At 41.5% G+C, this 20052-nt stretch overlaps 1 protein-coding gene across 2 annotated transcripts in view; it reads left to right on the forward strand.

Annotated features, from left to right (window-relative positions):
• Window positions 1-6534: 6534 nt before the first annotated feature.
• Window positions 6535-20052, forward strand: part of LOC112226734 (zinc finger protein 263) — a 33427-nt gene continuing 19909 nt past the window's right edge. The window contains exons 1-4 of one of the 2 annotated variants that reach the window (XM_024391251.2): window positions 6535-6876; window positions 15462-15583; window positions 15724-15838; window positions 16042-16824. In XM_024391251.2, coding sequence (XP_024247019.1) covers window positions 6681-6876; window positions 15462-15583; window positions 15724-15838; window positions 16042-16824 — 1216 coding nt within the window. In that variant the 5' untranslated portion in view covers window positions 6535-6680. Of the gene's footprint in view, window positions 6877-15461; window positions 15584-15723; window positions 15839-16041; window positions 18300-20052 lie in introns of those variants that run through there. The other variant, XM_042307976.1, reaches the window with a different exon arrangement.

Genomic DNA, 20052 nt, shown 5'->3' on the forward strand with positions numbered 1-20052 from the left:
GCATTTCAGGTGACTATTTCAAGAAGCTGGTTGCGAGAATGTGCAAAGCTGTCATCTTAGCAAAGGGTGGCTACTTTGAAGAATCTAAAATGTATATTTTTATTCAACACATTTCTTTGGTTGCTACATGATTCCATGTCTTCACTATTATTCTACAACGTAAAAAATATTTTAAAAACCCTTGAATGAGTAGGTGTGTCCACTTTTGACTGGTACTGTGTGTTCATACAACTTTACATTTGACATTTGGGCAACTACACTTTTCCTGTGTAATTTGTCTAAACTGACACTACACTAGAACTGTGTAAAACTGGTTATCTGAATCAAAGATCATTAGCTACTGTAGATAAGTGGATTGATATGATTAGTAGTTTGAATAATGTACTGGTTCATTGATTTGCCAATAAACAGAGGCAGAGATAATAGGGGAGATATACAGAATTATACAAACAGCGGGTCCAATCCTGGATGCTGATGGGTTAAAATCGCATTTCAGCTGGTGTCTATTTAGGTGATAATGACCAAGAAGCCGGTGTTTGAAATCGTGCCAATATATCCTCCAAACAATGATTGACATTTTCATTAAATGTTATTTTGATTAATGTATTCATACTATTTTCATCCCTCCGCAAGATATAGTCCCGACACAAATCTAGGGATGCTACTCAAGCAAGTTCTATTGGTTTGGTTACCAGAGACTCGACCCAGTTGTTCAGTCTTTTTGTTCTGTGTCTATGGACACAACCCAGTCATTGTAAATGTTCCATTGCCATACTGGCTGGGAACATTGTTATCCCTTGCTTGTCATCTATTGATAGTTCTTTGAATATATCCTTAAAAAGGATGTTGATTCATGATTTCGACTGGGTTGCGCAGTTAGATGGAACAGAGTAAATATGTATTTTAACGTCATAGATTTAGCCGGGGGTAATTTGTGGAATAGACACTGGCTGGAATGCGGTTTTAACCAAATCGGCATTCAGGATTAGACACACCCATTGTATAATCCACAAATTAACACCCACTACGGCTATGAGTTTGAAATACCTATTTACTGTTCCTACTCACTGCAATCCGTCTCATCTGCCCAACCGAGCAATTTATAAACTTGATCCTCACTGTAAAAAAAGCATTTTTCTCCCCTTTCTTTTAGACTAGCATTTGGTTTTCAATGGCGGAGATTTGTATAAACCTTGCTGTCCATCTCTCTGGCCTTTGCAACATTGTTTTAATAAAAGAAAATTCTCTCAATGTCCCATTGAGGATTAACATGTCAGGACGAGATATGGCGCTTTCAAGACAACTGGGTCAAATCATGACTTCGCTGATCTTTATGTCAGAAAGTCAGAGCTCTTGGAAGATGCCTATAATTCCGAGTTGGATGACCGTTCAACAAGGAAAAAAATCCCAGTTGAAGCTCGTTTTTTCCCCAGATGTTCTGAACGTGGCGATAGGTTTCTCAGACAATCTGCATCATTTTTAAGGATTATATACAAAGAAATGTCAATAGACAAACCGGTCAAACGAAATGCATCTAGTTTGCCGTCTTTCCAGCTTCAGTTTAAGTGATTGTGTTAGCTGTGTAGTTGGCTAGCTCCTCTGAGCAGTGTCCCAACGAGAGAGCGCATTTTCAATGCCAGGCGAAATTGCGCATCATTAGCCCATTGGCTGTATCCATAGACATTAAAAACAGATGTATCGTGTATCCATATAAATGTATGGTAAGTGATTCAGGCCTACGAAAGTATTCACCCCCCTTGGCATTTTTACTATTTTGTTGCCTTACAACCTGGAATTAAAGTAGATTTTGGGGGGGGGTTTGTATAATTTCATTTACAAAACATGCCTGCCACTTTGAAGATGCAAAATATTTTTTATTGTGAAACAAACAAGAAAAAAACAGAACTATTCACCCCCCAAAATCAATATTTTGTCGAGCCACCCTTTGCAGCAATTACAGCTGCAAGTCTCTTGGGGTATGTCTCTATAAATTTGGCACATCTAGCCACTGGGATTTTTGCCCCGTTTTTGGCAAAACTGGTCCAGCTCCTTCAAGTTGAATGAAACATGTTCAATTTGGTTTAAATAATGCAAAAACAAAGTGTTGGAGAAGAAAGTAAAAGTGCAATATGTGCCATGTAAAAGGCTAACGTTTAAGTTACTTGCTCAGAACATATGAAAGCTGGTGGTTCCTTTTAACATGAGTCTTCAATTTTCCCAGATAAGAAGTTTTAGGTTGTAGTTATTATAGGAATTATAGTACTATTTCTCTCTCTACCATTTGTATTTCATATACCTTTGACTATTCTAAAGTGTTATAGGCACTTTAGTATTGCTAATGTAACAGTATAGCTTCCGTCCCTCTCCTCGAACCAGGAACACATCGACAACAGCCACCCTCGAAGCATCGTTACCCATCGCCCTACAAAAGCTGCAGCTCTTGCAGAGCAAGGGGAAAACTACTCCAAGTCTCAGAGTGAGTGACGTCACCGATTGAAACGCTATTAGCGCGCACCCGGCTAGCCATTTCACATCGGTTACACCAGCCTAATCTCGGGAGTTGATACAGCTCAAACTGTTTGACTTCAAGCCTATCAACTCCCGAGATTAGGCTGGTGTAACCGATGTGAAATGGCTAGCCGGGTGCGCGCTAATAGCGTTTCAATCGGTGACGTCACTCACTCTGAGACTTGGAGTAGTTTTCCCCTTGCTCTGCAAGAGCTGCAGCTTTTGTAGGGCGATGGGTAACGATGCTTCGAGGGTGGCTGTTGTCGATGTGTTCCTGGTTCGAGGAGAGGGACGGAAGCTATACTGTTACATTAGCAATGCTGCTGCCTACCATCGCTCAGTCAGAGTGCTCTCAAATCACAGACTTAATTATAACATAAAAACACACAAATACGAGCATTTGGTCATTAATTTGGTCGAATCCGGAAACTATCATTTCGAACCGTTCCGTATTTTATCTAACGGGTGGCATCCCTAAATCTAAATATTGCTGTTACATTGTACAACCTTCAATGTTATGTCATAATTACGTAAAATTCTGGCAAATTAGTTCGCAACGAGCCAGGCAGCCCAAATTGTTGCATATACCCTGACTCTGCGTGCAATGAACGCAAGAGAAGTGACAATTTCACCTGGTTAATATTGCCTGCTATCCTGGATTTCTTTTAGCTAAATATGCAGGTTTAAAAATGTATACTTCTGTGTATTGATTTTAAGAAAGGCATTGATGTTTATGGTTAGGTACAGCTGTGCAACAATGGTGCTTTTTTCGCAAATGCGCTTTTGTTAAATTATCCCCCGTTTGGCGAAGTTGGCTGTCTTTGTAAGGAAGAAATAGTCTTCACACAGTTCGCAATGAGCCAGGCGGCCCAAACTGCTGCATATACCCTGACTCTGTTGCAAGAGACTAGTTAAAATACATTTATGTTAGCAGGCAATATTAACTAAATATGCAGGTTTAAAAATATATACTTGTGTATTGATTTTGAGAAAGGCATTGATGTTTATGGTTAGGTACACGTTGGAGCAATGCGCACCACATTGATTAAATGCAACGCAGGACACGCTAGATAAACTAGTAATATCATCAACCATGTGTAGTTAACAAGTGATTGATTAAATTGTTTTTTATAAGATAAGTTTAAGCTAGCTAGCAACTTACCTTGGCTTCTTACTGCATTCGCGTAACAGGCAGGCTCCTCATGGAGTGCAATGTAAAACAGGTGGTTAGAGCGTTGGACTAGTTAACTGTAAAGTTGCAAGATTGAATCCCTGAGCTGACGAGGTAAAAATCTGTCGTTCTGCCCCTGAACAAGGCAGTTAACCCACCGTTCCTAGGCCGTCATTGAAAATAAGAATGTGTTCTTAACTGACTTGCCTAGTCAAATAAAGGTGTAAAAAAAAAAAAAGACCCAAGTTTTCATAACAATCGGCCCTAATTAATTGGCCATTCCGATTAATGGGCGACCTCTAGTCAGAAGTTCACATACACTAAGTTGACTGTGCCTTTAAACAGCTTGGAAAATTCCAGAAAATGTCATGGCTTTAGAAGCTTCTGATAGGCTAATTGACATAATTTGAGTCAATTGGAGGTGTACCTGCGGATGTATTTCAAGGCCTACCTTCAAACTCAGTGCCTCTTTGCTTGACATCATTGGAAAATCAAAAGAAATCAGTCAAGGCTTCAGAAAATAATTGTAGACTTCCAGAAGTCTGGTTCATCCTTGGGAGCAATTTCCAAATGCCTGAAAGTACCACATTAATCTGTACAAACAATAGTACGCAAGTATAAACACCATGGGACCACGTCATACCGCTCAGGAAGGAGATGCGTTCTGTCTCCTAGAGATGAACGTACTTTGGTGCGAAAAGTGCAAATCAATCCCAGAACAACAGCAAAGGACCTTTGTGAAGATGCTGGAGGAAACCGGTACAATAGTATCTATATCCACAGTAAAACGAGTCCTATATCGACATAACCTGAAAGACCGCTCAGCAAGGAAGAGGCCACTGCTCCAAAACCGCCATAAAAAAAGGCAGACTATGGTTTGCAACTGCACATGGGGACAAAGATTGTACTTTTTGGAGAAATATCTTCTGGTCTGATAAAACAACAATAGAACTATTTGGCCATAATGACCATTGTTATGGTTTGGAGGAAAAAGGGGAAGGCTTGCAAGCCGAGGAACACCATCCCAACCATGACAGCATCATGTTGTGGGGGTGCTTTGCTGCACTTAACAAAATAGATGGCTTCATGATGGAGGAAAATTACGTGGATATATTGAAGCAACATCTCAAGACATCAGTCAGGAAGTTAAAGCTTGGTCGCAAATGGGTCTTCCACATGGACAATGACCCCAAGCATACTTCCAAAGTTGTGGCAAAATGGCTTAATAAGGACAACAAAGTCAATTTATTGGAGTGGCCATCACAAAGCCCTGACCTCAATCCTATAGAAAATGTGTGGGCAGAACTGAAAAATCGTGTGCGCGAGCAAGGCGGCCTACAAACGTGACTCAGTTACACCAGCTCTGTCAGGAGGAATGGGCCAAAATTCACCAAGTTAAACAATTTAAAGGGTATGCCACCAAATACCAATTGAGTCGATGTAAACTTCTGACCCACTGGGAATGTGATGAAAGAAATAAAAGCTGAAATCGCCTCGCTAGTTATGTTGAATAAATTAGTCTTTCAATTTGAACTAAGCAAGCTGTTAAAACGTTTATATCTGAAACAAACACTGGAGGCCGTATCTGTCCAGGCAAAACCTGCCTATAGTTGAATTACAATCAGAAACCCCGACTTTAGTCAATACCATAGACCAAATGCTATTGAAATGACGAAGAAACCCCGCAAATAACCCAATTTACAATTGCTTGTAGTCGTAAAATCAGGCACATAATAACGACACAATTCCCAGAAAATAGCCTTAATTAAAGGTCCAAGCGTTTCTCCGGTGAGATTCTCCAGCTGCAAACAATCAATTCGTGCATATATGTACAAAATGCATTTCAGCAAATTTCGTGCGTTTTTCTTAATTCGTGCGAAAAGACACATTTAACCAGTAGGCTCCAGACAAGCCTTTGCAACAACCATTTAGACGCGATAGTTTGTCTCATTTTTGTCTTCTTAATGGCTAATTCAACGTTATGAATATACAGAAATGTTTGCGCGAATTGAATGTGAGGCTGGGCTGCACCCAGAGTCTCAGGGTGCGCTTGAACATTGGCATCATACACCGAAGTCTATGCTACGTAAATATTGTTTGGAATCTGAGAAAGATTGGGATGAGGGAGTTCCTCTAGTTTTGTTTGCTGCTCGTGAAACTGTACAGGAGACTCTAGGGTTCTGTCCGGCTGAACTAGTGTTGGTCACACAGTGAGAGGACCAATGAAAGTCCTTAAAGAACCGTTTTTGTCTCAAGAGTTGTGTGCGGGAGATGAGAATGTGTTGGATTACTTTAGTTGCTTTCGTGAGCGCCTACATCAAGCCTGTGCTCTCGCAAAGGAAGCTCTGTCTTCCTCACAGAGGAGTATGAAAAGACACTATGATAAACATGCTTTTTCTCGTCCACTACAGCCAGGTGACCAAGTATTGGTGTTATTGCCTGTTCCAGGATCTTCACTGTCAGCTCGTTTCTCTTGTCCTTATTTAATTGAAAAGAAATTAAGTGAAACTGATTATGTGCTTCAAACTCCTGATAGAAAACGCCAGTCTCGTGTGTGCCACATTAACATGTGAATTCCAATTATAATTATTTTAAATGTGCTAGCCAGGTATTCCCTGGGTTTGGTAATTTAGCGTTAAATATCTAGGATCTGTGTGAACTAGTTTTGGCTTTTTAACATTAAAACATCCGGAATCTGTGTGAACTAGTTAATTTTGTATTTTGTATGTAGTTTTCCAACTTCACCGCAATGTTTTTTTAGTATCTTATTCAATACCCCGTCCAGCTGGTGGCGGTAATGCAACATTAACATTGAATGCCAACCGCTGTTAAACCCCATCGAAGAAGTACGTTGAAAGGAAGTGCAGTTGAGGACGCACATAGCGTTACCACTTACGTTGTTGCCAGTTATAAATATCTACGGATTTAGTGCACATTCGCATCGAAATTGTATACTTTTCGTCACACAGATAATACAAAACTGTAATTTGGGCTGGACAACATGGCGCAGTTGGTATCCATTATGGAGGTTTTAGCTAAAGCAGCTGTAGCAGAAATTAACAAACGTGTTGATGATAGCTGTGCAGTTATACGGTTGGAAATTACCCAAAGCCAGCGAGATATTGATGTACTGAAAAGGAAGTGTCAAATGATGGAGAGCGAGCTGAAGAAGACACGAGGACAAGTCAGGAAAAAAGGTAGATGTGTATGATCATTTTATGCTTCAGTTCGAAAACTCGGCTAGTCGAACGAGTGCGCTCACGTTTTCCCATAAGACCTTCGCTTGAAAAACAAGTGGCAATAGTACCGTTTGTCCATTTAGGACGCCGTAGTCAGTATACACTTCCTCAAAATAGTCCGAATGAATCTAAGAAGAAATGTAATCAATATTGACGGTTTTGCCAAAGTTCTGTCGCGCAATTTTACATCTAAGATGTTGGCAGTATTCTTCGATTTAAAAAAAATGTACATGAGTTTTTTAAATTAACAAATCAATACAGGAAGTAAATGTGGAAACACGTGTGTGTGTGTGTGTGTGTGTGGTATATATATATATATATATATATCTCACACACAAAGGACAATTGGGCTAGGGGTTACAATATCACATTGCACAAGGACCTTAAGGACATACATACACTTATAAATTTTTTGGGGGGTTCTTTTTTAAGCTTTTTTGTTAGTATTTAATTGTCTTAAAATACAGTTACTTTTCTTTTTGTAAGGTAAGAATGTGGTGTTTGTAAATTTGCATTTGTGAATATAAAATTTGGCCAAAAGAATAATTAAATGAGTTACGTAAAATTGTTTCAACTTATTTATATTGTTGGTAAAATATCCAAGCAGTACATCTCTCCACAATAGTGTAAAATCTAAATAAATGTGTTCAATTATAAATCTACTGATGTCTTGCCACAGTTTCCTTACGAACACAATGCCAAAAAAGATGCAACACTGTTTCTGGGTGGTCATTTGAGTTAGTTTTCCTTAAACTTCTTCACATAGTGGTTGGCAGGATATTATTTATGAAATGTTTTAAAGGAAACTGCCTTAATTTAGTGAACAAGTAGGAATGTGTGTGGCAACATCCACACTTTTTTCCAATAAATATTATCAATAAAAACGTTCCAATAAGGCGTTGCATAAGGTATAGATAGATACAACATCCTGCTGAAACAAGGTTTGTATCGCTCTGTTGTTGAATGGACCAAAAGAGAAACAAATCCTTCCTACTTATGAGTCAACAGGGTTAATGGAAGGTAGGCTCTGAGGGTCAGGTCTTGACACCTTCCTGAGTAATAAAGCAACACCTGAGGGAATGGCATTTAAGAAAATTGCAAAATCTTTAGGTGTTACATGGACCTTGTAAAGTGATAACAATTCCTTATAACTGAGTACAAGACCCTGAAAAGGCATGAAATCGAGTCGTCTGTCGTTGAATGACATACTTTGACGAATCCCTACAGTTGAACAATCAACGACGAAGGGGCGTAGACGTCGGCTCTGAACTTCAGCTTGCCCCCGGAAAAAAATGTGCGCACGAACAGCCGAAAAAACCTTAATCGAAGTGCAAAACAAACAAAGTCAATGTCATAGGATGTACGAACTCTACCGAACTGTTTTGGTTGGGAAGCAAGCCTATACCTTTATTCGTGTTGACAGAAAATTGCAACCCTAACATTACCCTTGTTTACACTGAGCTGCACTGGGGTTGGACAGCATGTTTGTGTAGAGCAAGACACTTTGGGGCCAGCACAAGATACAGCTTGGAAATCATGTAAATCCAGGGATGAGAAATGTGTTGTACTCCAAATGGTGTCTGTGTTTGGAAGATTATTGGTGGCCATAGACTTCATCTCTGGCCTAACACCCATACCAATTTCTCCTCCAAAGACCGGCTTCTCGTGCATTATCACTTAATCAAACAATCCCAAAACTATGCATGCTCCTCTGAAGTACCATTAATTAATTTTAATTTTAAATGTGTATTTTACCCTATTTAGACATCCTATGTTTTGTTGACTTGACATAGGTTGGAGTCATTAACTCGTTTTTTAACCATTCCACAAATTTCTTGTTAACAAACTATAGTTTTGACAAGTCGGTTAGGACATATGCACAAAGTATGACACAAGTAATTTGTATTTTTTTAAATTTACAGACATGATTTCACTGTCACAATTCCAGTGGGTCAGAAGTTTACATACACTTGGTTGACTGTGCCTTTTAAATAGCTTGGAAAATTACAGAAAATGTCATGCCATTTGAAGCTTCTGATAAATTATGTCAATTAGCCTGAGTCAATTGGAGGTGTACCTGTGGATGTATTTCAAGACCTACCTTCAAACTCAATGCCTCTTTGCTTGACATCATGGGGAAATCAGCCAAGACCTCAGAAAAAAAATTGTAGACCTCCACAAGTCTGGTTCATCCTTGGGAGCAATTTCAAAATGCCTGAAGGTACCATGTTCATCTGTACAAACAATAGTACGCAAGTATAAACACCATGGGACCACGCAGCTGTCATACCGCTCGGGGAGGAGATGCGTTCTGTCTCCTAGAGTTGAAGGTATTTTGGTGCAAAAAGTGCAAATGAATCCCAGAACAGCAAAGAACTTTGAAGATGCTGGAGGAAACTGGTACAAAAGTATCTATATCCATAGTAAAACGAGTCCTATATCGACATAACCTGAAAGGCCGCTCAGCAAGGAAGAAGCCACTGCTCCAAAACCACCATAAAAAGGCAGACTACGGTTTGCAACTTCAGATGGGGACAAAGATTGTACTTTTTGGAGAAATGTCCTCTGGTCTGATGAAACAAAAATATAACTGTTTGGCTATAATGACCATCATTATGTTTGGAGGAAAAAGGGGGAGGCTTGCAAGCCGAAGAACACCATCCCAACCGTGAAGCACAGGGGTGGCAGCGTCATGTTGTGGGGGTGCTTTGCTGCAGAAGGGACTGGTGCTCTTCACAAAATAGATGGAATCATGAGGTAGGAAAATTATGTGGATATATTGAAGCAGCATCTCAAGACATCAGTCAGGAAGTTAAAGCTTGGTCGCAAATGGGTCTTCCAAATGGACAATGACCTCCAAGCATACTTTTAAAAAAGGACAAAGTCAAGGTATTGGAGTGGCCATCACAATGCCCTGACCTCAATCTCATAGAAAATCTGTGGGCAGAACTGAAAAGGAGTGTGTGAGCAAGGAGGCCTACAAACCTGACTCAGTTACACCAGCTCTGTCATTAGGAATGGACCAAAACTCACCAAACTTATTGTGGGAAGCTTGTGGAAGGCTACCCAAAACATTTGACACAAGTTAAAAAATGTAAAGGCAATGCTACCAAATACTAATTGAGTGTATGTAAACTTCTGACCCACTGGGAATGTGATGAAAAATAAAAGCTGAAATAAATAATTCTCTACTATTCTGACATTTCACATTCTTAAAATAAAGTGGTGATCCTAACTGACCTAAACATGGACTTTTTACTAGGATTAAATGTCAGGAATTGTGAAAAACCGAGTTTAAATGTATTTGGCTAAGTGTATGTAAACCTCCGACTTCAACTGTATATGCACTGAACTTGTGATGCTTTAAGCGCACTGTTTGACGAAATATTTAAGACAAAAGACTAGATGGGGTCTGACCATAATTGATTTGATTATGCCGGGTGCTGTGTTAAAAAACCATCTGTGATTTGTTTTGGAGAAACAACCCCTATTCCCCCAACCCTTGTTCTCTTTACGTGACACAGGTATGTATCACATGCACTTGACCAATAGGACCTGACCTGCAGCATATCATAATTATCAGTAAATTGGTTATAACTCCGACACTGATACGTAACAGCAAAATGGATGCAGATAGTGTGATAAACTCCAATTGGGGAATGTTTGGTTGCTCAGGAGGTAAAGTGTAGCTAAGTCATGTGTGAAATAAATGACTAGTTGTGGAAAATACTGGAGATCAAGAAAAAGGTAAGGAGCAAGCTCCGCGTGCGTATTATGTGTGCCAAACGGGTGCTGTTAGATTAAAATATATTTCTGACCATTTGGAACAATACTATATAAATTAAGCGTACCAGAGTAACCATTTTTGGCCCTTTGTTACAGTAAAGACTAAAACAGTCGACATGCAATTGTAGACATGGAACGGTTTATTATTCATGGGTCGCTTTATTTTAAAACTTAAATGGTTGATTTGCATTTCAACGAAGGAATGACATGAACAATTTATTGATTGATACTGTAGCTTATATAAGTATTGATAGGCCTAAGTAAGTTAGTATTAGGACTAAACAGGATGTGCCTTAGGCCTACAGCTTGGTGGTTATATAAGGTTTATATACATACTAAGCCTACCAATGGCACTACTTAATGGTAGTAGTAATAAACAATGAGGTAAAGAAAGAGGGTTTATTATAAATACACATTTCTGACCAGTTGGAACAGTGTAAACACTAAGTAAGTAATACCAGAGGCTGTTCTAATGAAAAATTCTAACGCCTTTACAGCATAGCAAATATTAACAAACAGCCGAATTTGTGAAATTGTTTCTGACGTGGTTGTGTGAGGCTTGGTGCTCACGGAATCAGTAGGCTATTAAACAAACTCACAGGCAACACAAGCAGGCGCAGTCTTATTTCTGTAGATATTACAGCCTTATTCCAAAATGAATGAGTTTTTTTCCCCCCTCAATCTACACAATACCCCATAATAATGGCAAAGCAAAAACAGGTTTAGGAATTTTGCAAATGTATTAGAAATAAAAATCACATTTACATATGTATTCAGACCCTTTACTCAGCACCTTGAAGCGATTACAGCCTCGGGTCTTGGGTATGACGCTACAAGCTTGGCACACCTGTATTTTGGGGAGTTTCTCGCAGATCTTCTCAAGCTCTATCAGGTTGGATGGGGAGCGTTGCTGCACAGCTATTTTAATGTCTCTCCAGAGATTTTCGATTGGGTTCAAGTCTGGGCTCTGGCTGGGCCACTGAAGGACATTGAGACTTGTGTGCTTAAGGTTCTTGTCCTGTTGGAATGTGAACCGTCGCCCCAGTCTGAAGTCCTGAGCGCCCTGGATCAGGTTTTTGTCAAGGATCCCCCTCTACTTTCCTCCGTTCATCTTTCCCTCAGTCCCTGCCACTGGAAAAACATCCCCACAGCAAGGTGCTGCCACCACCATGCTTCACTGTAGAGATGGTGCCAGGTGTCCCCCAGATGTGATGCTTGGCATTCAGGCCAAAGAGTTCAATCTTGGTTTCATCAAACCAGATAATGCAGTTTCTCATGGTCTGGGAGTCTTTAGGTGCCTTTTGGCAAACTCCAAGCAGGCGGTCATGCATTTAACTGAAGAATGGCTTCCGTCTGGCCACTACCTTAATTAAAGGCCTGATTGGTGGAGCACGGCAAATATGGTTGTCCTTCTGGAAGGTTCTCCCATCTCCACAGAATAACTCTGGAGCTGGCTGAGTGACCATCGGGTTCTTGGTCACCTCTCTGACCAAGGCCCATGTCCCACGATTGCTCAGTTTGGCCGGGCAGTCAGCTCTAGGAAGTCTTGGAGGTTCCAAATTTCTTCCATTTAAGAATGCCGCCCAGGGGCTGTCTGAGGGCTCGATGAAGTCTGCCCGCTGCATGTCCAACACAGCCTTGTCTGCTGCCTCCTGGCGTGCCAGCGGGATACGGCGGGGATGGGTCGATCTCATGCTGCACCAGATGAGTCTGACCCACCTCTTCCTCACTCAGCGCAACACTGTCTCTGAATTCAAACAGCAACTGCCACAACCATTCCTGCTGCTCGGGGTCAAGACCAACACAGTTCCTCCCCCATATCTCCCTCACTGCAGACAGTGACCTCTCCTCTCCCATCTGGGGTAGCTGGGCTGGGGGGGCGCGGCCCAGGCTCACAGAGGGCTGTATCGTGGAGGTAGTTGGGGGAATGTGACAGGGGGCTGGGCAAATGTCACATACAGATGTGGGGGAGGGGGCAGCCATGAGTCTCTGCTGCTTTAACTGTTGGAGTAAAGGGTTTGTTGGGTTATGTGAATATGACATTGGGGGGGCATGGTGACTGCCGGCACTCCCTGGAAGCTCAGTGTGCCCCCATTTAAGTCTAATTGGCAGCCTGTGCTCCTAAGAAAGTCCAACCCCAGGGTCCTGCACAGCCGCCACTCACACAGGATGACGCACAGTCCTGCCCCCTACTGTCAGTCATTATTCCCTTCCCTTTCATGGGTGCCAGCTCACCTGTGACTATGCAGAGCTGCACAGTGGTGGGCTCACACTGAGTCCAACCTGGCACAAATATCTGGCCTCACCAGGGTTACTGTGGACCCAGTGTCCACCAGGGCGGAGCAGGGCACCCCCTCCACAGTGACAGGAACATGATAAAAGTCCCCACCACAGGTCCGGCCCAGCACAACAACGGGCTCCGTCTGCTTCTGGGGGAAGTGGAGCCTTGCTTCCCCGTCTGTGCCGGTGGGCTCCTCCTGCGTCTATTACTCAGTTCGGAGCGCAGTAGCCCGGGCTGTACACACTGTTCATAGCGCCTCCTCAGTGCTCCCACTAAAGCACCATAATCACGTCTGTCCTCAGGGCTAATCAATATCAAACAGGCCAGAGCATCATCAGTGAGGCATAAAGCCGACTGCAGTGCCCTATCCTTATTCGACCACCCCCTAAAATGAGCTAACAGTTCAAACTGAGCCTGAAAATCCGCCTTACCGGAATACTTCTGGGTCTTAACAGATACGGACGCAGCTGGGAACTGGGCACCACCATGTTTGTTTACATCCTGAGCCCCAGATTCCTCATCCCGCCGCGTCGACGGCACCTCTTCGGTCCGTCCACCAGAATCCGCGCGAAGCACAGTCGACGAGGCACCCATGCCACAAGAATGGAAGACCCATAGTTACATCTGCTGCAGAGGAAAAGTTCATCTGAGTTTCCAGCCTCAGAAATGGGCAATTGTCTGCACCTCAGATTGCAGGCCAAATAAATGCCTCAGAGTTCAAGTAACATACACATCTCAACAGGACACCAATAAGAAGAAGAGACTTGCTTGGACCAAGAAACATGAGCAATGGACGTTAGACCCTGTGGAAATCTGTCTTTTGGCCTGATGAGTCCAAATTTGAGATTTTTGGTTCCAACCGCCGTGTCTTTGTGAGACACAGAGTAGGTGAACGGCTGATCTCTGCATGTGTGGTTCCCACCGTGAAGCATGGAGGTGGTGTGGGGGTGTTTTGCTGGTGACAATGTCAGTTATTTATTTAGAATTCAAGGCACACTTAACCAGCATGGCTACCACAGCATTCTGTAGCGATAAGCCTGTCCTACTATGCGCAAACGGGACAATGACAGGACAGTGAACCAACACAGGCTGTGTAAGGGCTAATTGACCAAGAAGGATGGAGTGCTGCATCAGATGACCTTACCTCCATTTTTTTCTCTTTTGTGCAACAGTATCTTCTAAATCAAACATGAATACGCGAAGCAAGAATGTTAGCTACAAGTAGCTAAGAGAAAACATTCAATGTAGCCAAAGATTATAGGGTCCCCTAGGAAATACTTTTTTAGCACTTCACAATAACTCCTTCCTAGCATTTTCATTTGTCATGTCAAACACTGTATTCAAAGTGCCCACTATTCTATTCTAACTATAGAATTTGAATAATCATTATATTTCCATGACTCCCAACAGTTCACCCAAGTGTTTTTCTCTAAATGGCAGTTGCAACATTTGGTTAAAAATAAGGTCTAGATTGTTTGCCCATATCATGCAGCCCTACGTGGCAGTGCGGAAATGATCTCAAATGAGTGCAGAAATGTATGAAAATACTGAAAAAATATTTTGGGTTGAAGTTGATTTGAAAAACCAATTGAAATCACTTAGAATGTATGTGTTTCCACTCTAGGGTCGGTCACACACAACTCATGAAGCACATTTTTTACTTTAAGAAAAATATACCATCATACCGTAAAAATGACATGATACATTTGCCTAATAAAAAATAAAATGCTGTGTTATGATATTTTGGCCACATTGACAAGCCATAAATTTAGTTGGGGTTTCCTCTCCTCGCTTTTCTTAGACTATTAAGTCCAGGGCTGTTTTCTCATCTCATAACTCCACTGCTGCCTCCGCCACATTGTTCTCAACACCAATATGCTGACTAACTTTGCTATTATACACATAGCAACATGGTCTAGGCGCCAATTAAACAGCGCGCTGATTCAGAACCGCGGACAGGGACCTCTATCCAACGTGGGAGAAAGTGTGTTTTGTTATAAACCAATATTATTATTTTAGTGTTGCACTATTTTTCTTATGTAATATAACCATATACAATTTCAGTAGCATGTCTTAGGGTGATGGACTGTGCCAACCCATGGCCTCCACAATGGATCAGTCCACTCAGACAGGCACAAATCAGACCGGTGTCTTGTAAACCATGATTATTTATATATTTTTTGCTACTGTTCGACTACAGTAGACCAGTTTTATGAATGGGGTCAGCCCTAAACTAATTTCTCATTCCTGGATTGAGGTAAGTTTTCTGAGCCATGTCTCATACTGGCCCCGCAGTGTCTTGATCTACACAGTTATGCTGTCTGACCCCAGTGCAGCTCGGTGTAAACAAGCGAAACGTAGGGTCGGAATCTTCTGGCAATTAATTAATGATAAATTCGTTGCACATGCAAAACCCAAGTGTGTGTGTGTGTGTGTGAATAGCCATAATATTTGACTGAATACAATGATTTTGCAGTTCTTTACCCCATGGCATCAGAGGGATCTTCATATCCAGTCAAGATTGTTTTGAACAAGCAGAAGAGTAAATCACAGTGGAGAGATGGAGAGATGGCTGTTGAAGAGGACTCTCAACCCCAGGTGTGACGAATCACCTTTTACAGAGACCTGACCTCTTGGATCAATTCTGTTATTGGAATATCAGCTTTTGTGTGATTCATGGGAATGAGAAGTGTTAAATATGGTGTGTCCAGAATGATAACCTCAGTCCCATGTTACAGCCTACAGATGTAGAGCAGAGAGCAGAGACTGAACCCATACTGATCAAAGATGAAGAGACAGCAGAGGATGTGTGGAAGACTGACCCTCAGGAAGAGCTCATGATCACTGGAGAGGGTGGGTGCGACCATAAGTGATACTGCTCTGTCTGTGAAAGTGTGGATATGGTGGTATGCCCGTTCCAAGTTGCTACATTGGTGTTTTATGTTCTGGCATATGGAGTGCACGTACATACTCAGTCAATTCTAAAGCATCCATGTTTTGCAACTGTTAAGGGTCTTTTGTAATGTTTATTTTATGTTTGTCCCAAATTTTTATAGAGTCTGGTTCCAAGCCTGGGCAACCACCATCCTTTGAGCAACGGCACTTTGATGAGGACTTCATCACACAACCCAACATATCTCCTGAAGACTCAGTGGAACATTACCCCAATTCTGATGGTCCAAAGGAACCAGGCACACCCCGGCTCACATCTACAGAGGTGTTTAGCACAGAGCAGCACCAGCCAGCCGAGGATGAGGACTCGCTAGAGCAAGTGATGGTGAAGGATGAGAAAAGGGAGCTGGATCAGACCACGGCCCTGGAAGGACCTGACCAGTTTGTCATGGATGAGACTGATGGGCAGCTGTGGACCTCTGTGGATCCAGATAGAGACACTGACCCTGATGGCCACCCAGATTTCTCCTTTCATGCCATAGAGGAGTACTCTCAGAATATCTCAATTTTCCCATCTCATAGTGGGCTGCCATCCCTACCTACTATGATAGATGATGGAGGGTCATCCCTTCACTCTATAGGGAAACCACATGCTAACATGTTCAGTGCAGCAGCACACATGAAAAAACATGTCAGGGCATTGGCTGATGAGACTAGACAACAGATGCCAGAAGGACAGAGCAGCGAGACACTGAACTCAAATAATGATGGAAATAGTTTAGCTCTACAGCCAAGGCAGCATCAGCACAGGGCTTCAGAAGCAACCGTGAGAATGAGTGAGTGCATGACAGGGTCAAACATGGCCACCACCTCCACCTTCTCTGGATACAGCCTGAGTCGCAGTAGTTTTAACATGGTGAAGAGAATGAGGACTCAGTGGAGGTCGGGCGGCACCACAGGAGAGAAACCGTACACCTGCGAACAGTGTGGCAGGAGTTTCCCCAAGCAGTACAACCTGATCAGACATGCTGTGGTCCACAGCGGGGAGAAGCCCTACAAGTGCTCACAGTGTGGGAAATGCTTCACCCAGCGCTCCAGTATGAAGTCACATCAGAGAACTCACATAGGAGAGAGTCCGGTGTCTCAATATGGAGTACCCCCATACCCTGGGGATCCACACGCAAGTTTAATGTTGTCTCAGACCAGATGGAACAAATAAAACATGGCATAGCTTGTCTAACACTTTCTGTGAAAATGGTGTACAGCGTTGTAAACAGAACAGCAGAAGTGTACAGCAGGTGTTTTGAGACATTTTGACATGCTTTTCCTCCTAATTGATTTGTGAAATGGTTTTCATGTTTGACTGTTGACAGCGCCACAGTTTTATTTGAACAACCTATTTACAACTTAATCAGTCATAAATGTGATTTAATCAAATGTAGAAAGAAGTAGTCAACCCTGCGCATTTAGATAAAGAAAACGTATAGTAGCCATTTTAGTATGTGTTGTCTACTTAAACAAACTCTATGTTGAACAATTTCTTGCTACAAGGGACAGTCTCGTATCAAGTCAGGTTAATAACTCAACTTTATTTCTTGAATTATATTTTTTGAAAGTTATATTGCAAGGCAATAAAATGTTTCAGTTTACATGTTAATGTACAGTGCCTTCAGAAAGTATTCATACCCCTTGACTTTTTACAGCTTGAATTTAAAATGGATTAAATTAATATTTGTTGTCACTTGCTTTTCACATAATACCCCTTAATGTCAAAGTGGAATCTTATATGTAGAAATGTATACAAATTAATTAAAAATGAAAAGCTGAAATGTCTTGAGTCAGTAAGTATTCAACCCCTTTGTTAGGGCAAGCCTAAATAAGTTCAAGAGTAAACATTTTCTTAACAAGTTGCATGTACTCACTGTGTGCAATAAGTGTTTAACATTATTTTTAATGACTATTTCATCTCTGTACCCCACAGGTAGTTTTGTGAGAGATTAAACATTTTTTATTTGTTATTCTAATTTGTTAATTTTTGATTTAACAGGTAGCCTTTGGTAAATATGCTAATGTGTTTCTTCACATGTCTGCCTATGAAAGGAAGAACATTTTTTCCCACCTCTAGTTTAATGTGAAGAAGTGTATTGATGTTGCCTTGCTTCCATAGCAAATCTCCTCAGATTGCGTCTGCTGTATTGTCAGAATGTCTCCCTAAGGATTGTCCCTCTGACTCCCTGACCCTGTAACTTTCAGTGAGATCGCCAAGATGATAAGGTTCGTATTAGCCAATTTGGGGAAAATGGTTTAGACTGTGTATTCTTATTCTCTTTGACATTTGTTTTAGGAATGTTGTATTAAGAAAATTGGGAAGGTTATAAATTGTCATACGGTAGTTTTCTGAATAAAAAATTGCTTAACTTTTGTTTTGGTTTGTCCTCTTTAGAGGTCATGGCGAAGTTGACCACAGATGGTGTTTAGATGCATGGAGGGGATAAATTGATAGTCAAGAACAGTGTGAACCTTAACCACCCTAACCGGCTGAAGAAATGGCGTTCACTTCCGACCTTGTGCTTCCGAGCAACCTGTACACAGCATCCAGTCGAAGCTATCAACTGCCTTTTCTCTCATGCTTTGTCTCTCAGGAGTGCGACATGAGTCCACATGGAGTGAGCATGGAGAGAGATCCGGTCAAAACGTATTTCATGCTGCTGTTGTACTTGGTAGGAACATGGACAAGACTTAATACAGATACCCGTTGTTTAAAATTTTAGCGGAGTTAAGCATTCTAGTACAGTTAAATAGTTAACACACACACGGACGCAGCGGCCTATGGCACCGCATTTCAGTGCAAGAGGCGTCACTACAGTCCCTGGTTCAAATCCAGGCTGTATCACATCTGGCCGTGATTGGGAATACCATAGGGCGGCTCACAATTTGCCTAGCGTCATCCGGGCCGTCATTGTAAATAAGAATTTGTTCTTAACTGACTTGCCTAGTTAAAAAAAGTAATTTTGTTGGCATTTACGTATGTCCCCATTAGTATGAGTATCACTAAGCCAGATGAAGCTGGTTGTCTGATTGTTTGCTTTGGGCAACAGTGTTAAGTAGCTGGCTAGCTATTTTTTTTCATGAACTGAAGTTCAATTTCAATAGGCGAACAACAAGTGGCAACCTAGGTTATACTTACTCACAAGGATTCCTAAATAATTTCTAAGAATAATGAAATGATTTATTTATCATTATTTTCAGGCAGGTTGTATTGGTGCTAGCTAGGTACCAACCTAAAGCTAGCTACCCCAGGAGTTGTGGTCGAACAATGGCGCTTTATTACCAACGCGGTATTGTAAACACATCGTTCGTGGCGGTGTTTGCTTGTTTGCAGACTTTTGTACAGCTTTGACAGTGCTACTGTATCTTTGACACACAAAGACCCAAACGACATTCCATAGTATGTATGTCGTGAAGCAAATAGCAGTGACGCTATTACTGTGTAACAGGGGGCAACATCTGAAAAATAGCGCACTTGGTAGTATGTACCGGTGCCCGACCAGTCGGCAAAAGCCAACATCACCCACGACAGAGAACAGTTGATTGTCAAGGGCAATGAATTCCATTATTTTAGCTTTAATGGATTTCACCTTTGAGTTGTGTCGCTCAAATTGTCTTAACCTTTCAAATGACTGTCCGAATGACTTGTTGACTGTTCGATCTACACAGCAGACATTGTGTGGGCTAGGTTAGGAATGCTGTGTTGCACGCGTAGCGCAACATTTTACGTGGCGTTATTACGTCATGTACCTACATTATATAGGTATGCACGGTAGCTGACATCGGTGTTAAACTAGACATCGGGCCAATACTGATTTTGGCATTTTTAGCTAATATTGGTTGATTCCGATATGTTCACCGTTATATCGTGCAGGTCGATCGATTATGATTTTTCAACGCTGATACCGATTATTGGAGGTCCAAAAAATACGATAATCGGCCAATTTTCTTTCAATTATTATTTTTTTTGTTGTAATTATGACAATTACAACAATACTGAATGAACACTTATTTTAACTTAATATAATACATCAAAAATCTATTTAGCCTCAAATAAAGTTAAACATGTTCAATTTGGTTTAAATAATGCAAAAACAAAGTGTTGGAGAAGAAAGTAAAAGTGCAAT

The sequence above is a fragment of the Oncorhynchus tshawytscha genome, linkage group LG28, assembly GCF_018296145.1.
Source record: "Oncorhynchus tshawytscha isolate Ot180627B linkage group LG28, Otsh_v2.0, whole genome shotgun sequence".
Taxonomy (NCBI): Eukaryota; Metazoa; Chordata; class Actinopteri; order Salmoniformes; family Salmonidae; genus Oncorhynchus; species Oncorhynchus tshawytscha.